General features: G+C 54.0%; 2 protein-coding genes across 9 annotated transcripts in view; one reads left to right on the forward strand and one right to left on the reverse strand.

Moving 5' to 3' along the window:
* Nucleotides 1–191, forward strand: part of SFI1 (SFI1 centrin binding protein) — an 88169-nt gene extending 87978 nt beyond the window's left edge. Inside the window, exon 33 of the mRNA XM_070768937.1 lies at nt 1–191. Within this exon, the coding sequence (XP_070625038.1) occupies nt 1–105 (105 nt within the window). The 3' untranslated portion in view covers nt 106–191.
* Nucleotides 127–27651, reverse strand: PISD (phosphatidylserine decarboxylase). Of its 8 annotated transcripts, none has more exons than XM_019977734.2 (9): nt 27545–27603; nt 21026–21105; nt 17605–17780; nt 4121–4286; nt 2667–2903; nt 2386–2524; nt 2088–2234; nt 1749–1909; nt 127–1378 (listed from the first exon to the last, which is right to left on the reverse strand). In XM_019977734.2, exons 3-9 carry the CDS (start codon nt 17778–17780, stop codon nt 1154–1156), a joined length of 1251 nt encoding a protein of 416 aa, XP_019833293.1. In that variant the 5' UTR covers nt 21026–21105; nt 27545–27603; the 3' UTR covers nt 127–1153. The 8 variants fall into 8 exon arrangements, with proteins under 8 accessions (XP_019833293.1, XP_070625995.1, XP_019833294.2 ...); XM_070769894.1 differs by lacking the exon at nt 27545–27603 and adding an exon at nt 23222–23240; XM_019977735.2 differs by lacking the exon at nt 4121–4286 and having other exon boundaries at nt 27545–27651.

A 27651-nucleotide genomic window follows, 5' to 3' on the forward strand; every position in this document is an offset into this window, starting at 1 on the left:
GTGGAGGTGCAGATCCAGCAGCTGGCCCATGAGCTGCAGGCCCGGCGCCAGCCCGTCCACACCTGCATCTCTCGGGTCCAGGCCCTGCGGCGGGCTCTGTGCTAGTCACCACGTCCAGGAACAGAATGCAGAGCAGCAATGTTTTTTAGTTTATTTCAAAATGTTGCAATTAAATGAATCACTGTTCAGAAGTCTCCCACTTTTCATACAAAAATACTGTGCTACTGATACAGTTGAAAAAGTTCAAATGGCTTCTCCTGCAGGAGAAATTCACAGCATCCCCAGGAAACATGAAACTTGGCCCTCCCCCCGCCCCCCATCAGTGGCTCCCTCAGGACTTCGTACCTGTTTGTTAGTATCTGTTACTTGGGGACAGGTTTTCTAGGCACTGACACCCCCCTCCGTCACACACCAAAGACATCAACGAGGCTCCTTTGTTTCCAGTGTAAGCCCCTGATCAATAGCAGCAACTTCTGCATATTTATATTTACACAGGCCTGGATGTAGGGAGGGGACACAAGCTCGCCCCTGGTCCCAGCTGGGCCACCACTAGGGGGGTCGATAATAGATCCTACCAGCTCCGAAAGGTCACTCGCCAGGGCCTGCAAAGCACCGAGCCACCAAAGGCCACCCTTGGAAGCTGCTGACAGAGTCTCGGCAGGTGACGTGTTCAGCCACATGTGCAAAGAGAGAAGACAGCCTTTCCCAACAAGCAAGGTGGAGAAAACTCAGGGACAGAAAGCAGCTGCGTTACCGGCCCCGCTGTGGGGCCCACAGTCAGTGCCAGGAGGCACCTCACCCTGTGCAGGGGAAGCAGAGGCGGAGGCCAGAAAGCAGTGACAGGACGAGCAGCAAGAAGGTACCTTAACTACCGCGTATCTCAGAACGGAAATCGGGACCAACCGAACGCTTGGCCGGGAGGTCAAAGAGCCAGTTTTTACGAGACGTAAGAAAGTCTCCAAGAGGGACTCCATCATCCTGGCCCACACTTTCTCCTCGGGTGGGAGAGGGGGTGACGGCGGTCTAGGCACGATGGGCTCTGACGACCTTGTCTGCACCCCAGAAGCAGGGACGGAAGTCACCCAGGTCCTGCCTGGTAAGACCCTGCAGTCCCCTTGAAAGGACCCTCAGCAGCCACGGCCATGCAGGAGGCTCAGAGGGAGCCCAAAGCCTCCCCAAATCGGATCTTCTGTCCTGCCTGCAGTCTGAAGTTGAAGTCCTTGGGGGCCTCGAAGATGAGCACGATGGTGGAGCCCAGGTTGAACTCGCCCAGGTGCTCGCCCTTGCGCATGGGGATGCCCTCCTTGTTGGCGTGCGTCACGAAGCTGAAGTCGTTGTAGGAGCCTTTGCTGTACCGCGGGCTGTTCGTGTGCAGGTCCTGGGAGGTGGGGACAGAGCATGTGGGCCGTGGACACACCCTGCCCCCCACCCTGCTTGGGAAGGGAAGTGGGAACAGCAGCTCAGGCCAGGGGCCAGGTCTGAGCTGAGAGCCCCTGACCTGCTGTGACCTGGGGCTGGAAGGAATGGAGGAGGCATGACCTGCCTGTTCACCTGTGCCCGTCACACACAAGGGCTCCCCTTGGGTTTTCAGCAGAAGCAAGTGCCAAGCACGGAGATTAATTCCCTCCCCCTGCAGCCACCTCTAGACCGGGGTGGGAGACCCGCCTTCCTAGAAGTCGCAGCCCCAGCAGCTCTGGCCGCACAGGAGACAGTGCAGGGAGCCCAGAATGGCCGTGGGACCTGCTTACCCGGTCGAAGTAGATGCGGATGGAGCCCACGTTGGTGGCCCCCACGGCCGTCAGTGAGAAGAAGCCGTGTTTCCAGTCCCCAGTCAGGACCACCCGCTCGTTGTGGCAGAAGAGCTCCTTGATCCAGCGGGCCATGCCAGGGTTCACGGACATCAGGGAGCCTGTGGGACAGACATGTGTACTCCCTGCCTGGCCTGTCATTCTAGATGCAGAGCAGGCTGGACCCCAACCTGCATCCCCACACCCAGCTTTGCCCCCAACTCTGGAGCCCACGGCCTCTGACAGGAAGAAGCCGAGGCGCTCGTCCGAGGCCCCCGGGGGCAGCTGGGCCCGGCCTACCTGGGAAGTGGCGCCTGTGGGAGACGGTCCAGTCAGTAGGGGAGTGGAAGCAGTGGTAGTCCCCGGGGGCCAGGTAGATGACACAATGGTAGAGCTCGTTCCCTTCGCGCGTGACCAGCTGGCTCCTGAAGGAGCTGTGGGGCGTGGCTGCGGGCAGACGTGGGCCAGCTGCTCAGAGCCCTCTGTGCCACCTGGACACCGGCTCCAGGGAGGCCTGAGCTGCAGGCAGAGGGTCTCCTGTCCACAGGCCTCCCGCCCCTCCACCTGCTGGCGCCCAGCACCGAGGGCCAGGACCCACCTGGGGGGAAGGGCAGGTCCTCTGAGGGCGTGCGGGGGCCCAGGAACGACTCCAGTGAGTAGGTGACCCCCTTCACCTGCTCCACCTCACAGTTCTTCACCTGTCCGAAGTTGAGGATTTTCCCATCCGAGGGGCTGATCTGGAAGGGTCAGGAGAGGCTCGCTGCAGGGGAGGGTGTGGAGGACAGGGCCATGGCCCCCCTGGGGGTCCAGCTTGGAAGCAGTGCCCACCAGGCCCAGTGTGCCCCAAGGTGCCGAGGCGGGAGGTGGGTCGGGCCTCACCACGCTGTGCAGGCCGCACACGGGCCGGGCCTGCGGCTTCAGCTTGCGCCGGAAGAACTCGCTGAGGTTGCGGTAGTGGTGCAGGTCTTCCACGGCGGCCTCCTTCATGTTCACCCCGAAAGTCCAGATGTACAGGCTGTAGACGGGCCTGCGCAGCCAGTGCGGCAGCTCCACTTGGTTGAGGCGGCCCCAGGCCCGCGACAGCAAGCGCGTTGGCACCGACTTGTACAAGGCCACCTGCAGGCCCCAAGGGCAGGTGAGTGTGCCACGCCGTGCACGCAGCCCCAGGACCCCCCCACAGGGACCAGCTCTGAGGCCCGAGCAGCTGGGACCCTTGAGGGCTTTGTGACATGGTGGTTTCTCACCAGGAACCAGACTGAGCTTCCAAGTCTTTACACAGTAGCTCAGGTATCACCCGTTTCCTGCAGCATTCCCACCCCGTTTCTTGGATGGGGACGGGCATACGAGGATCGGATGTGGTCACACACAGGCTGTGGTGGGCACTGCTGCGAGCGTCCCAGACCAGCACGGGAACAATCGGCTCTCGGTGCTCAGGCGAGTCCACACCCCAAAGTGCACGTGCTCAGCCTGCCCCGAGCATAGGGGCTTTCGGGCAGAAGTACCGGGCACTGACACCTATACTCCAAGGGCCTCGCAGTCCACACAGCCGTCCCCACCCAAAGCTCCTCTAGGAGAGGGAACTCTGCACCTCAGTCAGACCCTCCAGCCCAAGCTCTTAAATCTCAGGTGCCACTGCAGGACCTGCTTTAATTGGTGGCTGCTGCTTGCTGAACACTGCCAAGACCAAGTCCCCAGGGTGCAAAAGCAATTCCACTCCCAACTTTAAACACCTCTAAAGAGGCACTGAGTTAGCAGCTCTTTGCACTCCCGGCTGATACCCACGTGTGGGGGTGGCCCAGGGCTGCCCTATGACCCTAGGCCTAATGCCCAGTGCCCCATAGGTACCCTCAGCTTCCAAGCCTGGTGACACCCATTGGGCTGCTCAGGGCCCTCACCTGGCCCTGCTGGGGGCTCCTGGGTCCTCAAAAGCATCCCTACCCAAAGAGGCCACACAGGCTCTAGCGTGTATGAACTGCCCTCTGGCGTCCAGAAATTTGATTCTTCTCAAAATCACCTCTAAGCTTTCTTCTGCCTGAACACAGGAGATGAAACAGACACCATTTTCTGAATGCCCAATGTGGGTTCTTTCCAGAAACAGAGCACTTACACGGCAGGAATGCAGGCAGAGAGAGCAGCCCGTGGATGATGGGCCTTTCCAGTCACCTGTCCACAGCCCACATGGCCACCGACCAGCCCAGCCCTTCCACCAACTTGCCTTCCAACAGCATCTGTTGAAGGGCTCAGGCCCCACAGCACCACCTCTGCCCAGATAACTGGGCACCCCCCTCCAGCCTGCTGCGGGGAGGCAGGGCCGGCAGCCCCCGCACACTTACCCTGCTCACAGGCCTCCATCCCACCCGGCTGAGGGGCCTGAGGGCGCCGAGGGGCAGGAGATAGTAGAGGACCGTCAGGGGCCAGGAGCGCAGTTTCAGGGCAGGTTTGGACATGCAGCTCAGCTGTCCCAGCCTCCGCCTCAGGGCCAGCTGAGGGAAGTGCAACCTGCAGGGCACATGTCCACGCACGACCGAGGTCAGCAGAGGACCAGGGGCCCCACCCTTCCCATCCACCGCACCCTCGGCAAGCTTGCCTGCCTCTCCACGGATTTGGTGACACTGGCCAGACCTCCTCACGCTAACCGCACTCTGAGTCGGGGGCTGGGCTGCCTCTGTCAGCGCTCACCTCCCAGTCTCTCTACCTGCATGTCAGCTGAGACTGCTCAGAATAGCTTCTGAACCTGGCGAGGGCCCTGTCTCGGACCTTGGGGCCGAGCACCAAGGAGGCAGTGTAGACAGAGCCCACAGGGCGGTCCCCGCCTGCCTGAGGCCAGCTCTGTTCACGTGGGCTTCAAGGAGAGCTAGGCTGAGCCCCCAAGCCTCTGGCAGCATAGGATCTGGGTAACTCTCTCCACGGACCAAGCCTCTTCCTTCCTCATCTGATAAGAGATCAGGCCTGGTAAGATCACACATACACACGCAGGTGCACACACACAAACCCCTCACGGCTACTGCTCCATCCCCCCTGCAGTCTTTCCACGTCAGCTCAGGTTCTCCACGACAATCCAGAGGGTGGTGGCGCGAAGCTCCCTGCCAACCCTCAGGCCTGCTGGGGCCACACACACCTGACCCAGGCCCCCCCTTCCAGTAAAGGTAGGTGGGCCTTCCTCTGACCCCACCAGCCCCAATTCGGTACAGTCAGCAAAGGCTCAGCTTCAGGGGAGCCAGAGACCAGGGTAAGTTCTATCCTGAGTCGTGACACTGAGGCCCAGGTCGCCGTGCCACAGACCCAGGACCTAGATGCTCTCAAGGCCCCAGTGTGGGCTTTAGACCACACTACTACCCGCTCGGAGAATGTCCTGGAGCCTCGGTTTCATCAAAAACACTACACTCAGCTGGAGCAGCAGGCTCCATCTGCGCCTCTGCTCTCAGAGCAGCTCGGTCCTCTGCCCCCAGCTGCTCAACAAACCAAGGAACAAAGGCAGCACAGCTGATAAGAAAGCAGAGAAGATGGAGAACAGCCGAAGGCCGGGCCCTGCAGCTCAGCAGCGGCCCTGAATCTGCTGACTCTGCACTGCTCACCAGACCCTCTGCGAGCATTCTCTCCCGTCCCTTTAAAAAGGTCCACGAAATGGGTAGGGGCCAAGACAAGCCAGACACATCACTCCTCTACCCCAGGTTCCTCCCGCCCACCCTGCTCTCTGCAGGAGTGCGGGGACCAATCCCAGAGAAGCTGCGCCCAAGCGGGGCGGGGGCGCAGCGTGGACACTGGACCACCAGCCCGCTGGCCCCCACCAATACCTGAAGCGGGCTCTCCGACTCAGGCCCCCCGGAGTGGGCCCCTCTAGCCGCGGAAGCTGGTCCCCTAGCCCCCTGCCGCCGCCACCACCTCCACCGCGGAGCCGCTGGACGTGAACTCTGACCTTCCGGAGGTCGCGGCGGGGTGCGGCGGGGTTAGGACGCGGCCGTGGGCATCTCACCATTTCGCCGCGCGGAGCTCGGGTCCTCGCCGCGCCTCTGACTGACACATGATGGGCGGCGCGAGGAGGCGGGGCCGGCGCGCCTTTGTCTCTCCTCCTTCCTCCCTTCCCCCCGGGTCGGCGCTGTCACCGCTCCTCGGCCCCAGAGGTGGCGGCTGGGGGGACCGCTCCCCGGCTCCGTCCGGTCCGAAGGCTCGGGGGCGCAGGTGAGAAGTCGGGGCTGTTGCGGAGACAGGCGCGGGTCACGGACCTGCTCGGCCCGCTGTGTTCCTGGCCACCTGCCCACTCCCGGTAGGGAGGGGACTCGGCGCCGCCGGGCCCAAGCGGGAATCTGAGCTCTGCGCTCCGGGCAGGCACCCAGCGTCGGCCCTGCCGCCCCTCCCTCACCAGGACCTGACCCATTTTTCCTTTCAGGTGACAAAGTAGCATCTGAGGGATGAGGGCGCGGCGCTGGGACCCGGCGTCTGGCCTGCTGTGGCTCTCCTCGCGGCCTCCACCCCTTCCTCCTCATTAGAGGGGCAGCCGGGCGCCCTCGGGGAAGCCCACCACCCCGCCTTCCCCTCTCTCCGGGGACGAGCGGCACTGTGGGGCGAGGGCGCCTGCCTCGCAGCTAGCGGGCAGGGGAGCAACATTCCGCAGCCCCGAGTTCGTCTGCCCAGCACACTGCCGACCCGCGAGCCTGGTGGCATCTTTACAGGAAGACACATGGGGGCCTAGGGCTGCTCCCGCCCGGGCTACCGAGCAGGGCAGAGCAAGAGGCCCCAACTCGGACCACCTGGACGTCTGCCGCCCAGGGCAAACCCACCTCGCTGAAGGTGAAAGTCCAGCAACTGCCGGCTCCCTGGGTGTACGCGGCCATGGGGCTGGACCAGGCCGACTAGGGTCTGGATGGTCAACTGAATTTCTGCCCTATCTCAAACCAGGACACCCATCTCCCCAGGCCACCCTCCTGAGTGGCCAGAGGGTGCCCACCCAGACTTCCTCTGCCCGAGGGCCAGGCCTGAGCTGACGTCCTGCCCACCTATGAGCAAGCCTGCCCCACCTGAGGCCCCAAACTTGCCTGCTGGCTCCGAAGAGAAGCAGGCCCAGTGGGAAGATGGGCAGTTGGGATTGAGCATGGAGCTAGGCTTCAGGACCAGGTTCACCAGCCATGCCCCACCCCCCTCTAGAAAACTGGATTCATGGTGGGGGCTGGTGAAGTCTTGTGGGCCTGGATAGCAGCCAGACTTCCTTGGGGCAGATTTCCTCACTGTCCTCCTGGCGGGACCATGACCGATTCTGCATGTTGTCAGGCACATTCAGGAGCCCACAAACAAACCCAGCTCATTCCAAAACGTCAGGCCCTCAAAGCAGATCCTCACGTGTGCCTTTGCGCTGCATCCTCTCCCAGAGCCTTCAGTCCAGGGGCTCTGGGGGGACCAGCCCAAGGAACTGCTATCCTGGAGTCACTCCAGAACTGCCCTGAGGAGCCCGAAATCTGCATGCCTCAGTCCTGTCTCGGCCACTACTCTGCTGCCTCCTCTAAAATGGGACACTGAGACCAGGGTCAGATTTCTTCTAAATCACCATCGGTGCACCCCCCAAAGGCCCCCAGGAAGCAGGCATGAGTTCAGCTGTCCCCCAAGAAATGGGCCAGCACCCTCAAGCACCAACCAGCTGGGAGCTGCACACTGGCGGGAATGGGTCCCTAGAGGTCCACCCTTCTCACTCAGGGTGTTCCCACTTCAGAGCCCCCCTGCCCTCTGTGCCTACAGTGGCCTTTGGAGGCCAAGCCAGAGCCTTCTCTCTCTCTCTGGCTCCCTGAGTGCAACTTGGGGCACTCAGGCCTGAATGTGGACTCTGCAAGGAGGGCACTCTGAAACACAAGTACAGACAGCTTCCCTCTCTCCCTAGAGTCCCAAGGACACTCCGTGGGATGAGATGGGGCTGGGACCAGTAGGAGTTCAAAGTCATTGCGCAGCCTAAGAGCCAGCCATGCGGAACATGTGGACAGAGTGGCTCTGGTGGGGGACGGGGACCATCTGGTGGCTGTGACCCTGGATGCCCCCGCCACCCTCACCCTGCACGCTGGGAAAGGCCAGCGGCAGGCGCTGTCTAGGTCTCAGTCCCCTCATCTGAAAGGGGAAGGACTGCTCCTCCTGGTCACCTGTCTGGAGGCTTGGAAACCCCACGCCTCCATTCCCCCCAAAAGCTTAGCGCAGCCTCATCCCGCAGTCCTGGCTCCTGAGGCCCCCCTCCCTTTCAGACCCACGCTCTGGGAGGACAGAAGTTTGCTCTCACAGGGAAGACGGAAGGAACAGGGCGGAGGAGGCAGTTCGGACAGAGGAGCCCCAACCCCAGGGCAGCAATGATGTGAGCAGGAAGGGCGGGCTCAAGAAGACCAAGTTGGAGGGGCTCACCTTTGTCAGGACGAGCTCTTCTGGGGTTCACAGAACCCTAGCCCTGCCGCAACATCCCCGCCCACCCCTCACACCCTGCACAAGTCAGCCGGGGGCAGAGGGGGCAGAGGGTGTTCCGTATGGAAAGCTCCCTGGGTGCCTGACACCCGGCCTGAAGCCTCGGCAGGTGACCCCCAGTGCCCCCAAACCACGTGTCCCTGGCCTGACTTGCGGTGCACACGCCTGCTCTGTGGGGTAGTCACAGGGCAGCTGTGTCCAGGTGGGGCCACCAACGATTCCTCCGTGAGTGCCAGGGCTAGAGGTGACAAAATGTCAGAAGTAGGGAACCAAGAAAATGGATTCTCCCTGAGAAATGGGTAAGCCATCTTGGGGAAGCCTCCGGTGAAAGAAGAGGAAGCAAAAAGAAAGGTCCAGATGCGCCTTTTTCAGGGGAGGTGCAGGGAGGAGGCAGGAGTCGTTCTTAGCTCCCCTCAAGGAAAGCAACCTTCTCCAGGACAGTCCTTGGCACCAGCCGGGAGTGGGGTTCTGGGAAGGGCGGGTTTCACCCCCTCAGGCCCGTGGTCCCGCTTCCCTCCCCTCAACTCCCAGCCCCCGGCAGCACTGAGGAAACTGGGCGCAGGAAAGACCCCGAGCAGCCCGGGTTTCCCTTTTCCGGGCTGTGGGGCGAAGAGATGCTACAAGACGCTGAGGAAGTGAGCTCATCCGCCGGGCCCCGTGACCCACCGCGTGGGGCCAGGGAAGCCACAGCTCGGTGAGGACAGGGAAGGGAGCGGGGTGCTCCTCAGATCCCCGGTGGGAAGGGGCGACCCACAGCCCAGGAGGCGAGGGCCTCCTTGCTCACTCACCCGCAGGTGGTCGGCTCCGCTCGCGTCCGCGCCGCCTGCGCGACTGAACTCCCGGGAGGCGCCGCTCCACGGAAGCAGGGGGCGGGCGGGCGGGGGCCTGGCTGCAGCCACTCAGGCCGCCGGGGCGGGGGCAGGGGCCGGACACCAGGCTCGGCCCCGCCCGCCCCGGCCAGGGTCCCTTTAAGGGGCGGGGCGGGGCAGAGGAGCGGCAGGAAGAGGGGACCGCCTCCGGGGCTGGGGGCGCCGCGCGGCCCCCCACACGCCCCTCCCCACCGCCGGGCCTCCTCGCAGTGCGGGCCTCAGCCTCCAGCCACCTTTTCTAGCCAGCCCTCAGAGCTGACAGAAGGCAGCGAAGCCCTCGCTCCTTCTCACACCCAACCCTGAGGACAAAGGCTGCTTCCCCTCCCCAACCCCTCTTCTCCAGGCAGATACACCCTGACACATAAACCCCCAGTGCAGACCAGCACAGGAGGCCCAGTGGGCAAGGTCCGCCCAGCCCTGCACGCAGGCTTCCTCGCAGGGATTAAGACCTGTGGGGTGATTCTCCTCCTATCTTCCTGCCCCACTGGATGGTGGGGCCCCAGCCTGCAGGCTTCAGCACCCTACCCCCTATGCCCACCAAAAACACTTGGTCAACATGGGATGGAATGAGCCAGTTTTCAGGGGTGCACCACCACCACGACTCAGTCACAGAAAGCACGCAGTACCACCCCAGCATCTTCTGACCATGGGGAATTCACTTTCCAGAGCATTTAGAAGAGCCTCTTCCTCTTCAGGAAGCCTTAGGGCTTGTGAGGAGATGGCAGGGGAGCCAAGGCCATCTGCGCCAGATGCAGAGAAGGCGCAGTGGCACACACAGCTCACACACCTGCCAGCATCTGGATCCACCAACAAACCACAGCCTGGGGCATCTCAGCGGGGAGGAGGGAGAAGACGGAGGCTCCTCCCTCAGGGACGGCCCCCATCACCGACGGGGCGGAGCTGGGAGGCAGGCGGGGAGGGGGGGGGGGGGGCATGGGCATTCTCAGCGAGTCTCCAGGCTCCTCTGAGCTTAGAGCGCCAAACACCACTCACGATGGGATGACAAGGAGTTAAAGCACAGAAGATGCTGATACACAATCCTAACAAGAAAAACACAGACCCAGAAACCTGGGGAGACCATCGCGGCTTCCCCAAAGCCTGCAGTGCACCTAGACCCGACGGAGCGGGGGCGGGGGGGGGGGGGGGGGCAGTGTGTGTGACAAACCTGGCCCAAGAGCCCAGCTTTTCATCCTCCGAGCGCCCCGGAGCACTGCTGCTCTCCACCGTGAAAGGACCAACTGGGCTGCTCCACGTGGACCTGAGCTCTGGAATCATTCGAAACTCTCAGGCTGGTCAGTGCTTAGAAAACTCATAAACCAGCCCTGAGACCGGCTCTCCCGCCTTCTAACCTGCCCTCCACCACGCGTACCTCAGGAGGGAAATGCCTTCTGGACCATATTCCAGACAAAACTCAACATGGTTTCTGGGACTAACAAACCCCTCGGCAGGTGCACTTTCCCCGAGTGAGGCCCCTCTGGCCAGCCACACTTGGGCCTCTATTTCCACCTTGCCTGGACTCCCCTGGGCGGGAGTGCCACCTAGCGCCACCGCAAGGTTCTGCAGGCCCCCAGCCACTCGGCCAGAGCACTGAGGACGGTACCGGCCCCTCCCCACACCCTGAGCACCGTGCCCTGCTGGGCCAGGGGGCCAGGGAGTGGCAGGTGTCCTCTGTTAGTTCTCACTGCCCGGGGCTAGTGGAGGCCCCTGAGGAAGAACAGTGATGGCCGGCGTCCCAAAGCTGGCACAGGGAGCCAGCAGCAGGTCATCAGCCTGGCAGGAGCCGGGACAAGCACAGAGCGCCCTCGGGTGACTTCTTGATCCAAGGGCTTCTCACAGCCCTGCCAAATTCTCCCGTGGGGCTCTCCAGTGTTAACCAGCAGTCCCACCAGCTCGATGACTTCTCTGCTGCCTGGAGAGCAAACAGGGTGCAGAAGATAAGGAAGCCCAGCAGAAAGCTCCCTCCTGGCTGGAGCCCAGCCTCATCCATTCCCTGCCCCCTCAGGGCTCCAGGCACAGGTGCCCCCCAGGCTAGGGGAAAGGAAGGGCTGGAGGCGCTGCCACAGCTCTGCTTCCCACCAACTGGACTGTCTGCCCATCTTAACATCCAGAGTTGTCTTCTCACCACCTATGAGGTAAGAAGCAGAATAGCACTTACTGAATACCCACCCCCTGCCAGCATGGGACCAGGTATTTATACCTGTGTCATTCTCATTTAAAAGCAGCCTGTTCACAGAGAGGAACAATAAAGAAGCTACAACAATTACCGGAAGTTTAAAAGCATGTAAAACGAGCTCCACACTGTCCAGGCTCACGGAGGGAAGGATTACCGGAAGTTTAAAAGCATGTAAAACAAGCTCCACACTGTCCAGGCTCACGGAGGGAAGGATTACCGGAAGTTTAAAAGCATGTAAAACAAGCTCCACACTGTCCAGGCTCACGGAGGAAAGGAGACGCCAAGTGCAGGTGGTGGGTGGGGGCGGGCCACGTGGGAGACCGACAGGCTGATCCGGCTTTCTTTCTTTTCACAGCTGGGATGCTGCACCTTCCTTTTAAAGATACTAAACTGAGCCGGAAACAAGGAAGCGATGTTAACACAGGGACCGCTCCCTGAACACCCCATGGCTAAGCTGAGACAACAAACTGCATCCTATGCTCAGATGTGGACTGAAGTGTCGAGGGATGAAGTTGCATTTTACAACATCTGCAATGTTCTTTCACTGGCTTTGAGGGGAGTCCACAAATGCACGCAGAAATGAAGCAGATACAGCGAAACATTAATGTCCATGAATTCAGTGGTCTGTGTGGGTAACTCTTCTCTCAACTTTTCTGCCTTATTCAAATGCTCACAATAAAAAACTGGAAGACTCTGTTTAAGCCACGGAAAAACTCTAAATTCTACTTCTGGGGAGAAAAGCCCCAGACCAGGCTGGCACACGGTGCCTCTCCTGAGAACCCCTCTCTGTCCACACAGCAGCTCCTTGCCTGGTGGGAGAGGCAGCTGCCAACCACCACCCTGCACCTCGGGCCCCATCTCCATGGAGTCAGCTCCTTGGTGCAGGAGGAGGACACGTGCCAGCTTCTGCCCCAAAGGCCACCCTTTCCACCCCGCCCACATGACCACACCTGTCCTCAGGCCCGGTCAGAAAGGGACACCTCAGAAGTGCCAGAACCTGGGGGTGGAGGCTTCTGCCACCAGATGCCACCCTGCGTGGGACAGGAGACCCTGGGGTGGGCACACCTATGTGCTCCCTCCACACACCTGCCACCCACGTCACCTGCTGGCACACCTTTCAGCCTCTTGGTAAGAAGCACTTGCAAAGGTCTGTTTCCCCTTTTGCACTTACGGAGACACAAGCAGGGCATATCTGAAATCAGAGCCGCCACACAGACACAGACCTCACGACACTCTGGGCACAGGGGGCGGGGGCGCCTTCCAGCCCCGGGCAGATCTGTCCCCTCAAACCCACCTCTCCACAGAGGCCCGGGGCGACCACCCTCCCCCTGGAGGCCAAACACCAGGCCTGAGCAGCCCAAAATGATCAGACTCTTTGACCCTGAACCCAAAGCTTTCCCAGGAAGGACATCATGAGTTCCTGAAAAGGCACTTGGGGAAGAGTCTTTGCCTCGCCTAGCCACAGCTCTGGCTCTGAGGGCAGGTGTCTTGATCCAACCGGGGACGCAGGAGGGTGGGCTCCTTAGTCCATGCCAATCAGACTGAAATGTTAAGCTGACAAGTACACTGAGCCAATACAGGCAGAGAATAAACACATGAGAAATGTTGATGGGGACTCACGCTCAGAGAAAAGCCGACAACAGAGCGTAATACAGTGTGAGTCTGGAGGCTCTTCATTCCCTCCCCTCCACCTGCTCAAGTCAGAACTCACCAGGCGTTTTCCACTCCCACCCCACATCCAACCCAGCAGTGCATCCTGTGCACTCTCCCCTCAAAACATACCCAGAATTGAATGTGCAGTCTACAAAATCCAATGACCTGGCGCAGCTAACAGAAGCACAGCAGACAGGTACCAGCAGAGCAGTTGCCAGGGGCGGAGGGAGGGACCCTGGGCTGGGGGTAGGAGGGGCAAGCTATTAGGCACAAAAGAAGCCACAGGAATATACTGTACGACGCGGAAATACAGTCAGCAGTTTATACGAACTATAAATGGAGCATGACCTTAAAACTTGTGAATCACTGTACTGTACACCTGTAACTTACATTCTACGTTAATTACACTTCGATAAAAAAACAGCATAGACTGCCTTTCCCCTCCTCACTGCTCCCACTCTGATCCAGGCCCCACCTCTCCTGCTGGGATCCTGTCAGAGCCTCCCAACAGGTCCCCTAACCTGTCCCCACGGTAGCCAGGACAGTCGGATCAGAACCCACATCACTCAGGGTGCACTCAAAAGATAGGCAGAGCTGGCGCCCTGGGTCCTCCCGCCCTCCGGGCCTCCAGCCACAGGGCCTCTTGTTCCCCATCAACAGCAACAAGCGAGCTCTGTCCAATCTGCCTGGATGGCTCTCGCCGCTCCTCAGATGCCCCGGGAGCCCACACGGCTCTGGGCGGGCCTGCCTTCCTTCCTTCCTTCCCTGGTCCTGCCCAGTCCAAGACACTGTGCCCTGTACCTGTCTGTGCTTCCTCCATGGCGTTTCAACACCTCGACATGCCCATGTGTCCCTGTTTCTTGTCTGTCTTAGCCCCTAATAAGGGCAGCTCTCTGAGGATGGGAACTCCGGTTCTCTTCACTAGTGAACCCCCTGTAGCTCAACAAGGCCTGGCACATGAAAGAGCGCAAAGATTTGCTGTATGGAATAAACACGAGAGGAATGATGTTTGCTGTGACAATGGTTTCACTAACACCCACTGAGGTTCATGTACGATGAGCCTATGCCTAATGGACAATGCCTATCACAGACGGCTACAAGAGGCTTAGATGCCAAACACACAGCACAAACTCTGCAGGTCCCCACACCCTTTCAGACAGCAACTCTACAGCCAGCACTCAGCCCGCGGACAGGCCTACGTGCAAAGACATGCTCAACATTGAACCCTAGTGAAAACCACCAGTGCACCAGAATCCACCACAGTAGCAGAGTCACTTAAAGTTCGTACTTACGTGGAGTCTGCAAAGTCATCATACTAGGTTGGTGCAAATGCAATTTCAGTTTTTGCATTGTTGAAATTTGCTGTTTGATACTGGAATACATTCCTAAATGAGGTTGTGTTATACAACATCTTAATGTGCATTTCTCGCTTTATGTTTTTTGTGCTAATGACTTATTGCTGTTTAGTTTACATTTATTTTGGACTATGGAAATGATGTTAGACAAAACGTAAATTCGAGGGATTTTCTTATGTGAGTTCAAAATGGATCTTAAAGCAGTGGAGAACACTCGCAACAAAATGCATTTGCCCAGAAACTGCTAACATACATACAGTGCAGTGGTGATTCAAAGTTTTGCAAAGGAGACGACAGCCTTGAAGATTAGGACTGTAATGGCCAGACATTGGAAGTTGACAATGACCAAGTGAGAGGATCATCGAAGCTGATCCCCTTATAACTACGCGAGAAGTTGCCAAAGAACTTAACATTGACCATTCTACAGTCGTTTGGCATTTGAAGCAAACCGGAAAGGTGAGAAAGCTGGATAAGTGGGTGCCTCATGAGCTGACCGAAAATTTAAAAAATTCTTTTGAAGTGTCATCTTCTCTTATTCTAAGCAACAACGACAAACCATTTCTCGATAGGATTGTGACATGCAACGAAAAGTGGGTTTTATATGACAACCAGTGATAAGCAGCTCAGTGGTTGGACCAGGAAGCTCCAAAGCACCTTCCAAAGCCAACCTTGCACCGAAAAGAGTCATGGTCACTATTTGGTGGTCTGCTGCCCATCTGATCGACTACAGCTTTCTGACTCTCAGTGCTGAGAAATACACTCAGCAAATCGATGAGATGCACCCAAAACTGCAACGCCTGCAGCTGGCACTGGTCAACAGAAAGGGCCCAATTCTTCTCCATGACAACGCCCGACCACATTTCGCACAACCAACGTCTCAAAAGTTGAATGAATTTTGCTAAAGTTTTGCCTCATCTGCAATATTCACTGACCTCTTGAACATTCACTGACCTCTCACCAAACGCCACTTCAATCATCTTAACAACTTTTTCCAAGGAAAACGTTTCCATGACCAGCAGGAGGCAGAAAATGCTTTCCAAGAATTTATCAAATCCTGAAGCACAGATTTTTACACTACAGGAATAGATCAATTTATTTTTCATTGGCAAAATTGTGTTGATTGTAATGGTTCCTATTTTGATTAATAAAGATTGTGTTTGAATCTAATTATAATGATTTAAAATTCATGATCTGAAACCACACTTACTTTTGCACCAACCTAAAGACACAAAATAGGAGCAGCTGCCCCTGGACGGCACAGGTACGAACTGCACGGGTCCACTTATAAGCAGTGTTCTCAATAAATACGCACTACAGAACTATGCAAATGGAGGATACGGAGCCACGTACCCCAAGGGTGGCCTGTAAAGTTACATGCACATTTCTGACTGCTGCAGGGACAGAGGTTGGTGCCTCCAATTTCTACATTGTTCAAGGGTCAACTGTATATCCGTTTAAAAACAGAGATAGACAGGAAGTGAATACACGAAAACTAAAGCCCACGATTACGCAACAAGTCATCTAGTGAGAAGGAGGGGGAATCAAGAGTGTCCTGTTTTCTAACATTCTGTCAGAGCATTAACATCACCTCTGTCATTTACGAGAGAATGAGACTGATTTACAGACAGGGGCCGCCACCACTCAACCGGGAAAGGACAGCCTTTTTCAACCAACAGTGCTGAGCACACCGGACATCCACGTGAATGAAGTCAGACACTGACTTACACGACACAAAAAACAACTCCAAACGGATCAGAGACCTAAACATCAGACCTAAAGCCGTAAAATTCTTAGAAGAGAGACTTCCCTTGTGGTCCAACGGTTGAGACTCCACGCTCCCAATGCAGGGGGCTGGGGTTCGATGACACACGCGATGGGGCCACTCAGCTGTGCACACCCAGAGCCGGTGCTCCTCCACAAGAGAGACCAGGATGAGCAGCCCAAGTGCCACCCCACTCACCGCAACGGAGAGCCCGCACAGCCAACAACAAATTTACAGAGGAAGAGAGCGCAAGCAGGACTGACTTCAGCCCAGCTCTTCCAGGCCTCTCGCCGCACCGGGCCGCTCTGCCCCCATGTCCCGTCACTGTCCGGAGCCCAGAGCTTATGAGCTAATTCAACCCTGTCCTCTTTACAGACAATCGTCTTTCAGGTACTGACTCACAGGTGGCAGGAATTCCAGTTATACAAACAATGGATGCTAAAAAAAAACACTGACGTTGGTCTTTTGTGAATGAGGAAGCAGATTTCTTCCACAAGCAGATTCTCTTGGGATTCCTTGGAAATGAGTGGGGATTTCCTGAAAGCAGGTGAGCAGGTCACAGGGTGGCTCAGCCTGACAGATGCTCAGGGTCAGAGGGAAGAAAGTGTGAGTCTAACACTCCAGTGGGGTCATGGGTCACAGTCTCACAAGTATTTCACTAGTTGGAAGGAGAAGGATATGTTTACACAGGAAACCACCAACAACGAATACGCAGCGTTCAGCATACTTAACAAGTGTGACTACATACTATACAACGACCCCTCACCAAAAGGAGTCTGGAGTATGTGACCCCAAAACAGAAAACTTGGAAAGTGATCTGTCTGAATCCACACAGCTACTAAGGCGCACAGACAGAACCAGCCTTCAGGACTTGAGACCCTGGCTGCCAGGGGCAGCCGGGCCGGATTAATGATATGGGGAGGCTCACAGGGAAACCCACACACATCACCCCAAATACCATCAAGTCTCTGCTTTCACAGGTCAGGGTCTACTCACAGTGCAGGTATTTCATTTGTTAAATTAAGGGTGAAAAGAAACCAATTTTTAAACTCACACCTTTATACTCAATTTCAGCGTTGACGGAACGTCCACTAGGAGTCAGGAGCGACGCTGTGCCGCGGGAAGCCCAGGCGCCTTGAGTTCATCAGGCGTCCCTTGACCGCAGCCGACACTCTGTGACACCCAACCGCACCCCCACTTCCCGGCCCAGGAGCTTTTTGAGCAGTAATGGTAAAGACACTGGACGATTGCAGTCTGGTTCCTGGTGAGAACGTATCCACATCACACAAGTCCAACTCTTCTGGCCCGCCCTCAGACTGAGGAAGCATGACGGCCAGGACGCCAGCCCCAGGGGAAGGCATGAGCTCCCAAGATTTCAAGAGGCCTTGGGAAGACCAGGGCTGAGTCTGAAGACAGAGGGAAGCCTGACACGACTTCTACATCGCCCCAAACCCACTGGAGACATGAGCTCCAAGAAAGCACATTCCGCTTTCTCAGACGGCTTAACTTCGGGGTGATTTACGGAGGGACAGGAACTGTGCTCCGGGAGGACACAAGGCGGCTCCCCGGTTCCTACCTCCCAGTGACCAGCAAGCTTGGGCGGGACGTCCAAGCCCAGCTTCTCCAGCTCTCGCTCCCGGTACTTCTCGTACTGCCGGTACCCTGCATACCCGCCAGCCGTGGCGACCAGAATGGGCAGGGGGCGCAGCAGGGACGAGGTGCGGGCAGAGGCCGTGTGGACTTTCCTGGCATCTGTAAAAAAACAGGAAAACGTTGAGCCAGGAGAAGGGACAGCACTGAGTCATGCAAACACAGCACCAACAGGAAGGCTGGGACAAGCCCTCAGGAAAGCTGATGGGGCCCCAGAGATCTGACGAGCAGGAGCAGCCGTGAGTCACTGCGGAGACGCTGCTGCCTCCAGAGTCTACCTAGTTGGGGACTCACGCGTCTTCCCCGTGAAACAACGATGTACCTCGACTGCCACCACAGCTACACAGTTTAAGATGAAAACGTCAAATGTAAAGAGATCAAGAAAGTATCCCAGGGTGCCCTGCTGGCTACCCACAGGGCCAGACAGGGACAGGCTCTCTGATCTCACTTTTATGACCCAGACCCAGTTCTGACTGGACAGCAGTATTCTTTCAAAGGCAAAATCTCATGAGCTCTTACAATTCAACAATAAAAGACAAATAGCCCAATTAAAAAACATACTAAGGGCTTTCTTCATGGCTCAGTGGTAAAGAATCTGCTTGCCAATGTAGGAGACACAGGTTCTCTCCCTGGTCTGGGAAGATCCCACATGCCAGGGAGCAACTAAGCATGTCCGTCACAACTGTTGAGTCTCTGCTCTAGAGCCTGAGAACCAAAACTGAAGCCTGCCAGCCCAGAGCCCGTGCTCCATGATGGAAGACGCCACCGCAGTGAGAAGCCCGTGCTCACCACAGCCAGAGAAAAGCTCACGCAGCAACAGAGACCCGGCACAACCAAAAATGAGTAAACAAAAAAATAAAAACATACTATGGATATGAACAGATGTTTCTCCAATAGGAATGGCCAGAAAGTACATGTAAAGATGCTCAACATGCATTATGGGTTGAATCATGTCCCCCCAAACCAGGTGGCTCCATGGTAAAGAATCCACCTGCTAATGTAGGAGCCACAAGAGACTTGAGTTCAATCCCTGGGTCGGGAAGATCCCCTAAAGTTGGAAGTGGCGACCCACTGCAGTGTTCTTGCCTGGGAAACCCCATGGACAGAGGAGCCTGTGGGCTACAGTCCAGGGGCCACAAAGTCGGAGACGACTTGGTGACTGAGCGCGCACACACACAAAATTCATATGCTGAAGTCCCAGCCCCAGCGCCTCTGTCACCTTTCTTGGATAGAAGGTCTCTACAGAGGGAATCAGGTTAAAATAAGGTCCCCACAGTGGGCTCTAATAATATGACTTGTCCGCTTACAGAAAGAGAAAACCTGGAGACAGACACGCATACAGGGAGAAGACCATCTGAAGACCATCTGAAGACCATCTGAAGGGCAGCGAGGTGAAGGCAGCAAGTGAAGAAGACTGCAGCACAGTGAGAAGAGGGGTTTGGATTTTTTTGTTTTTCTTTTTTTCTGGCCATGCCGAGAGGTTCGTGGGGTTTTAGTTCCCAGACAAGGTATTGAACCTGGGCCCTTAGCAGTGACAGCTTCAAGTCCTAACCACTGGACTGCCTCCCTGCTGTTTCTTTTTTTAATGAGCAAGTATGGATGTCATTAATCTCTTCCATCTTCTGATTATTCCTAAAGAACCCTTACTACTTAAACTAACTAGTCTACCTCTGACCAGAAAAACTTGTCAGAAAGCAAGAAACAGTTTTTTCCCTCTTTCTGGATTGTCTGGTGAGGAGAGACCTGCTGTACGCAGCCTCACGGCACTTAGCCAGCGGCCCAGGCTGGCGGGTCACACCCTCCTCGGCGCTTTGGCTACACCGGTCCTTGCTTCAGTTATAGGTCTCTTTCTCTACCGGCTTTCTTTACTCCTCTAACAGGAGGCAGTAAGCAGAGGGTGCCCTTCACTCCTGATGCCTCCCTGCTGTGTTTGTCATGTTATAAAAGCAGTTTTTCTGCAGATCTGCGACATTCTGACTTCATTTCTGAGGCTCCCCTCCATCCTTCAAGTGAGTCTTACATGTTCCCACGCGCAAGTCCTACTTAAGTAACACCCAGATGTGCTCCTATTTAACTACCTTAATAATAAGCTTTTTGTTTTTATTCTCATTAACCATCTCATTTTATTCCCAAGGTATGATTACTTGGCAGTCAAAAACAGCTTTTGGTACAACAGAATAAAAAGGGTATCTAGATAATAAAAACAACGCACATTTTTGTACAGATTTAAACAGCTGCTTAAAAGATCCAAAAAGTTCATAACCCAGTGCTGAGGTGGGTGTGGGGAACCGATGTACTCATGAGCCTTTTCTGCTCAGGAGTGTAAACTGGGACAACCCTCTCTGAAGAGCAATTTGGTCTAAATACCAAGTTATAAAATACACAAACCTTTTTAGTCGGCAATTCTAAGTCACCAAATTTATCCTGAGGATGCATAAAGATATGTTACTACAGAACTGTCTGTAATAGAAAAAGAGTTCAGTTCAGTTGCTCAGTCGTGTACAACTCTTTGCGACCCCATGAACCGCAGCACGCCAGAACTCCCTGTCCATCACCAACTCCCGGAGCTTACTCAAACTCACGTCCATTGAATCAGTGATGCCATCCAACCATCTCATCCTCTATCGTCCCCTTCCCCTCCCGCCTTCAATCTTTCCCAGCATCAGGGTCTTTTCCAATGACTCAGTTCTTCACATCAGGTGGCCAAAGTATTGGAATTTCAGCTTCAACATCAGTCCTTCCAATAAGTATTCAGGGTTGATTTCCTTTAGGATGGACTGGTTGGATCTCCTTGCATCCAAGGGACTCTCAAGCGTCTTCTCCAACACCACAGCTCAAAAGACTAGAAGCAACTTCAATGTCCAACACTAAACGGTACAGTCAAGTGATGGAACACCACACATGCACCCAGTAAAAATAATCAGATAACAGCAGCTAAAGCTTCAGTGGTACCTATGTGCCAGGTACTCTAAGCACCTCACAGGCACAATTCCATCTGATCCTAACGACAGCCCTGTGAAATAGGTGCTGTGTTTGTGTGAATTTACTGATGAGTGAACTGAAGCCGAGAGGCCGGCGCCGTCTCTAAGTGCTACTTGTGCTGTGCTTAGTCGCTCAGTCGTGTCCGACTCTTTGCAGCCCCACAGACTGCAGCCCGCCAGGCTCCTCTGTCCATGGAATTTTTCAGGCAAGAATACTGGAGTGAGTGCCATTTCCTTCTCCAGAGGATCTTCCCCACCCAGGGATCTAACTCACATCTCTTGAGCCTCCTGCATTGGTAGGCAGATTCTTTACCACTGTGTCACCTGCGAAGTCCAATCTTTTGTAAGTAGTAAATTGCTACTTACTTGTGGAAAAGGTTCTCAGAGGTGGCTTCCTCAAGGACTGAAGGAAGTGGCTCAAGGCAGCATCTTCACAGTGAGGACGCCTATAATCAAGCAAAAAGGAGTCGTTAAACATTTTTTTAATTAAAAAAAATTAGAGGATCAACTGCCAAAATTTGAATACAATCTATAGAGTCAATAATACTATTGCATCCACTTAATCTACCAGTTGTGACCACTGCACAGGACTGCCGTTTTGTAAGAAAATGTCCTTATAGGAAAAGGGCTCAAACAGTTAAAGGGAAAGGGGCACCAAGTGTCTCAGCAGAAAGTGTACACATATACACACTCACAGAAAGAGACAGAGGGAGAGAAGGGGGAGTGATAAAGCAGATACAGCTGAACAGGGGAGTCAGAGCACAGGGTATTTGGAAATTCTCTGTACTATTTTCATATCTTTTCTGAAGTCTAAAACTTTTTCACAAAAGAATTACTCTTAAGACCATAATAAGCAGTCAAGCTGCACTTACACAAAAAGCATACATTTCTTCACCACAAAAGAACAGCTGTACACAGCCTTGTAGCTTCTAACTCCTATTAATTAAAGAACCTAATAAAGTGCTGAAATTTTAAATGTTTTGCTTTGGGGCTGTGCCACGAAGCCCACAGGATTGAACCTGTGCCCCAGCAGTGGAAGCACAGGGTTCTAACCACAGGACCACCAGAGAATACCCTGAATTTTTAAACTTTATATGTTTACCCTGGGGAAAGAATGACGCAAACAAATCAGGCTGAGCTACTCTAATCTACTTTGAGTCTGGAAGGCTCAACTTGTTTGGAATTTTTAAATTATTATTTGTGGCTATCTTGCCACAAAAGCTACTTTCACAGGGTAAAAGGGTTTTCAAGCATTCTGAGAAAAAATATGACCATTTTCATGGCTTCAAGCTGTAAGGAAATGGTATTTTATTCTTCGTCGCTCTTCATTTCCTCTTTACTTAGGGAAATAGGACACATCCCCAGTGCAGTAAGTGACTGTGCGAGCAAGGAAAGCATTAATGAATTTTTAGTAAACAACCGGCTCTCTCCTTAATCAAAGAGCAAACAACCCACCTTCAATTCAGATAGCACTTCAGTTCTCCCAAATACTGACCTGAAATCTAAAGTAAAGAAACTACGTCCTTGTTAGTAAGGGTTTCTTTTTTTCCTTTGGAGTCTTTTATGAAAGTATAAATTTACTCTATTATAAATGTCTAAACTGCTATTTTTGTGGAAAATAGAATGGCATTTATGACTTTCATACAGTAATATTTACATTCATGGATTCTTAGTAGTTATGTCTTACATAAATATCCTGTGAACATTATCAGATTTAAACACCTTCATTTACTCCTGTGAAATTTCCTTAATGACACTCTCGCAGCTTGGTGCTAACAGGGTGACTCTGATTCTCCTACAGGCAAGCAAGATCTGCATGCTGAACAAGTCTGGGACCTTGACCATCACCACCCCTTCAGAGGCCAGATGGACGGACAGCTACTGACACAAAGGAGGGAGTGTTGCAGTAGGTGAATGTCCTTTCAGAGTGCACAATGCTCATCTCTCAGACTGGACACTCCCACTGCAAAAGCAAGCGCCTGAGACTCTGCTTTCCCAGTGGAATTAGAGCCAGCGCTGTACGTTCTGACTGAAGGCTGCATTGTTGCGTGGCGCACACTGCTGCACTGTGCATTCCAGAACTGCTGCTGAGCCCCCAACTCAAAGAATGCTTGCAGACTGTTGAATAAGGCTTTTTCTTCCCTCCCCCCGGGGTGGGGGGCGTTGGTTAGGGGAGATACAAGTGGGAGATCGTGGTTTATCTACTGTAACCCAATGCACAGCACCCAGGTAGCTGGTTTGCATTCACATCTTTCCAAGAACAATGTCAAGGTCTCGCCATCCACTGCTGCAGCCCTAGCTCCTGGAACAAGTGCCTGGCAAATAGCTCGTTGCATCAGATTGTCTTTCATCCCTGGGTCATTCTTATTCTCATATCAACACCACACTTTTTCTGATCTTACAACACTGCCCACGCCACTGCGGGCGCGCAGAAAGAGCAACGTTCGCTGCCATCACTTCCTCGCCTTCCTGTCTCTCTTAATCCCACTCAACCGGGCTTTTGTCCCCACCACATCGTCTCCTGCCAAGGTCACCTCTTCCACGCTGCCAACCCCTACTCACATTTCTTGGACATCGTGTTATTTGACCTCTCAGCAGCATCTGTCACAGGTGATCCCCTTCTTTTTTTTTTTCCCCCTCCAATTGAGGTATAACTGAAATGTAACATTATATTAGTTTCAGGTGGAGGATATTATTCCCTATTTGTATATATTGAGGAAGGATGCCCACAATAAAACTAGTTAAACATCCCTCACCACACGTATTTGCAGATTTTTCTTGTGATGAGAAGTACTCTCTTAGCAACGTTCAAATACACAAGACAGTCCCAGGAGCTGCAGTCCCCACACTGTGCTGTGCGTGCCTGGGACTCAGGCAGTTTTAACTGGGAGTTTGTCTCTTTCAATGCCTGCCTTCACACCTTGCTCTTCTTGAAACACATAGAGCCTTTGGAGCCCTGATTTTCCTCCTGTCTGTCCAGTCTCCCTAACTTCAAACAGCTGCCATGCCCAAGGCTCAGACACCTGCTTTGTCCAGGCTGTCGCCCTAGAGATGTTCACCCAGTCTGGTTTTAAACAGCCAGATGCAGAGGACTCTCCTCACTGCTACGTCAGAGACCTCCAGACCATATTTCAACCTGGTACCCAACATCCTCACTTTGAAACGCCTCAAACTAAGTTTGTCCAAAACAGAATTCCCAACCCTCCCTCACTCCCCTTCAACGGCTCCATCCCCCAGAGCTGTTGATCTGTGGCAGAGACTAGCCAGCCGGTTATTAAACCCACTTCCTCTGCCCAACAGATGAGATTTCCTAGAAGTGAGTTCTAACCACTGTGAGAACCATTCAGACTTCCCAGGTCCCCTCCTGGCCTGTTAGATGGAGACAAACATGCAGATCCTGGGCAGCCGTGTGTTACGATGGCAAGAGATGGGCCCTCAAATCACGGTGCCTTCACGATGAAAAGCAGCCTGGGCTTATATGATAGAGACAAAAACTTTCACTGTGTTAGTCACCAAGATGCTAGAGTTTACATGTTACCACACCAACACTGCTATAATTAATACACCATCCCAGAAAAAAGGCACCACAACTCCCCCAGCGCACAGGCTGAAACCCCAGAACTCCTTTGCAAGTCCTTTCTTTCTCACTGTCCATATTCAATCCACTGACAAGGCGCGAAGCCCCCACTTTCAAAGTACACCCTCATCTGCCTACTTCTCTTCTGGCCTGAGCCACTGGGTCTCTGCTGAAGAGCTGCACTAGCCTGGTCTCCCTGCTTGGCCTCCGTGTCCCATTCATCACAGAACATCCAGACTGACCTTTTCAAAACAGACCCTACAGAAGTGGCCCTCTGAACCCCAGACCTCCTGCTACTTCCCCTCTCCTCATGCATCCACCCCCTTGCACACCCACGCCTCTGCATGTGCTGTCTGCTCCGGGGGGCACACCCCTCCAGCTCAGTCCCTCCTCACTCAATTCTCTGCTCAAATGCTTCCTCCTGACCACAAGCCCAAGAGTTCTCTCTCTGGAGCACTAACTCCTTAATTAACTTCCTTTATTTTTCTTCTCACTACCTGAAATGAACTGATTTTATATATATTCACATATTTCTGTCTGTACTTGTCGACAAATACAGGGGTTTGTCTGTTTTCCCCCTAGACCTCAATCTCAACAGCGAGATTAAGCATCAGAGAAATGAACGGCTAGGTTCAATCACATGTACCTTCTGTATGGTAAACCCACGTGTACCTCCTGCAAGCAGGCAATTAAAGCCCACTATTAAGCACTTAAGTCTGACCCTGGGGCTCAGATCTCCATTCCGCCACTTGTTAACTAATTCTAAGCCTCAGTTTCTCCACCTCTAAAAACAGGACCCACCTCATTAGGAGTAAATGAGACAATCACATAAAACCTGAATCCCAGGCCCTGGTACCTAGCTACATATCACTCTTATCAAAAGAACACAAGTGAGGTTCAGCTGGCACATGGGGTGGCCGCACCAACTGTGACCACTGTTCACCCTAACTGGTCTGTGTCCACACTGTCAGAGTTTTAAACTATTTTATGATTTACTTATTATTTTTGGCTGTGCTGGGTCTTTGCTGCTGCGAAGTTCTCAAGCTGTGGGGAGTGACAGCCACTCTCTGGTTGTGGTGCTCCAGCTTCCAATTGCAGTGGCTCCTCTTGCTGCAGAGCACAGGCTCTAAGACTCGGTAGTTTCGGCTCTCCAGGCTCCAGAGCACAAGCTCATCAGCCATGGCACGTGAGCTTAATTGCTCCACGGCATGTGGGATCTTTCCAGAAGAGGGGTCGAACCCATGTCTCCTGCATTGGCAGGCAGATTCTTTACCACTGAGGCACCAGGGAAGCCCAGTTCGAAAATATTTTTAACATCACCTCTGGTGGTAACACTAACTATAGTCCTTATGGCCCTCCTGCTTTTTAGAGCTGTGAAAAGTTCTCCTGAAAATGAACTGGCAGGTTTCTTAAGGCCTTATTCCATGTTCTATCTCATATTATTTAGCCGTATTCCCTCTCTCTTCCACTAAACTGTAAAGTTCTTTCAACGCAAGGCCTGTATCTTTTAATTCCTCTCTTTTCTCCTGCCCTCCCCCCTCACCCCGGCATTGTAGGTGACAGTGGCAGGAATGTCATAAATACTCCTGAAGGAAGGTCTTGCACAACCACGCACCCCCTAGGCACTAGGTTCATACGTGCCTGAACCAAAGAATCGTCCAGAGCACCCATAAAAAATACAGTTGCAAGGGCCCCAACCTACACCTACTGAGCCTGAATTTGGCAGCATTGTGGGGATATACCTGGGAACCTCTTTTACTAATAAACACCCACTCCATTCTTTTATCAAATTTAGGAAACATGGTCCTAAATTATCACTTATAATTACTTTCTCTATTTCTCACCTGTCACATATCACTCAGTTACTGGAAAACTCTGCAGTATGAGGCTTTCAAATATATGTCTCTCAAACAGACACTGCTTTACTTAAAAATCATGGAAATGGTATCTTTTGGGGGTTTTTTGCATCTCAATATAGTTTCCATCTGGATATGTAACAGCTTTGAAAACTGAATTACTGTACCCAAATCCTCACCCCTCCTACCCAGTGGCCCTAAATCCAGTTGTATCTACCTATACTCGTACTAAAGTTTCGACTTTTTTCCCTTTTTAAAAGATAGTGGGTGAAGTCACCTTCCTCACCATCGTTTCAAAAACAAAACAAAACAAAAACAAAAACATGAGGGTCACTTTTTTAGTCTTTCCAACTTATGACACATTTTACTACTGACTCGTAAACAGCACACCTGGTAACAACATTAAAACCACAGAGACCCTCTTCTTCAAATCCTAACAGTTATCACCACACTGTGGAGCCCTCTCCTGAGAAGTTACACCACTTCTGAGTAGTTAATAATAGAAGAGGGAAGTTGTCCTAGCCAGGGCAATGGCATTTTCTGTTCCCTCTCTGTCCGAAACCAGTGTCTCTACTTCCCAAAATCACAGCGCAAGCCCTCGTCCACGCTGACAAAATGAAGCCAGTCCGAAACACAAAAGTTGCGGGTCTCGCAAATCTTAGCTCTTCGAAATGACACCGAGCGACAGATTCTAAGTTACAGCAACCAACATTTTAATCCATTTCCCCAGAGTCCAAATGCTCCCATGCTAGCTCTTACATAAGCTACTTCGAATTATGAATGTCCTCACGGTGGGCAGCCTGAAGGAAAGGCCCCTGCGTGAGACACAGAGGTACCTGGGAAGGAGTCTCAGCTCTGCTGCTACCTGGCTGGGTGGAACTGAGCAAGTCCCTCCGTCTATCAGGGCCTCGACCTCGCCAAAAAGAAAGGGCTGGATTTATGACCCCTCTAAGAGTTGACAGTCACCAGGGTAACCGAGACCCTATTTCCATCATGGACTATTTTGAGATTACGGAATCCTATCCTCTCACTTCAGAGTCCAAGAATCCAAAGTGAAAGCCGCCCAACTCCAGCTCCAGTGCTTTTCCCACATCTCGGCGCCCCTCCCAGCAATACCACTCCCAGAGAAAGAAGCGTCCAGCCCCGCCTCGGCTCTAGTGGCGGACACGCAGCCCATTTCACCTGGTTTAGTGGGTGCTTTTTGTTTATATTTTTGTTTTTTTGTCCCTTGTGGAGTGGAAAGGACAAAGAGAGAGGTTTAGGCCAGATTCGGACCGTCCTAGGCGGAGGCAGTCGCACCTGCGCCCGAGCTCTAGGTGAAGGTGAGTGGCTCCGTCTCCACTCGAGCATTCCTCAGGGCGAGCCCGCGACAGAGAAACGACTCCTCTCTCTAGACCCCTGTTTGGCTCGGGCCGTCCCTCGCCCCGAGGCAGGCTCCCCAAACAGTTGTACCTGTTCCGCCACGCGACCCCGGGCAGCCACCTCAGACATCCCTGCCCCACGGACGCCGCCATCTTGTCTCCTCCTTCTCGGCGGGACACGCCCCCCCACTCTTTTAT

This window comes from Bos indicus, chromosome 17, assembly GCF_029378745.1.
Source record: "Bos indicus isolate NIAB-ARS_2022 breed Sahiwal x Tharparkar chromosome 17, NIAB-ARS_B.indTharparkar_mat_pri_1.0, whole genome shotgun sequence".
NCBI classification, from domain to species: domain Eukaryota; kingdom Metazoa; phylum Chordata; class Mammalia; order Artiodactyla; family Bovidae; genus Bos; species Bos indicus.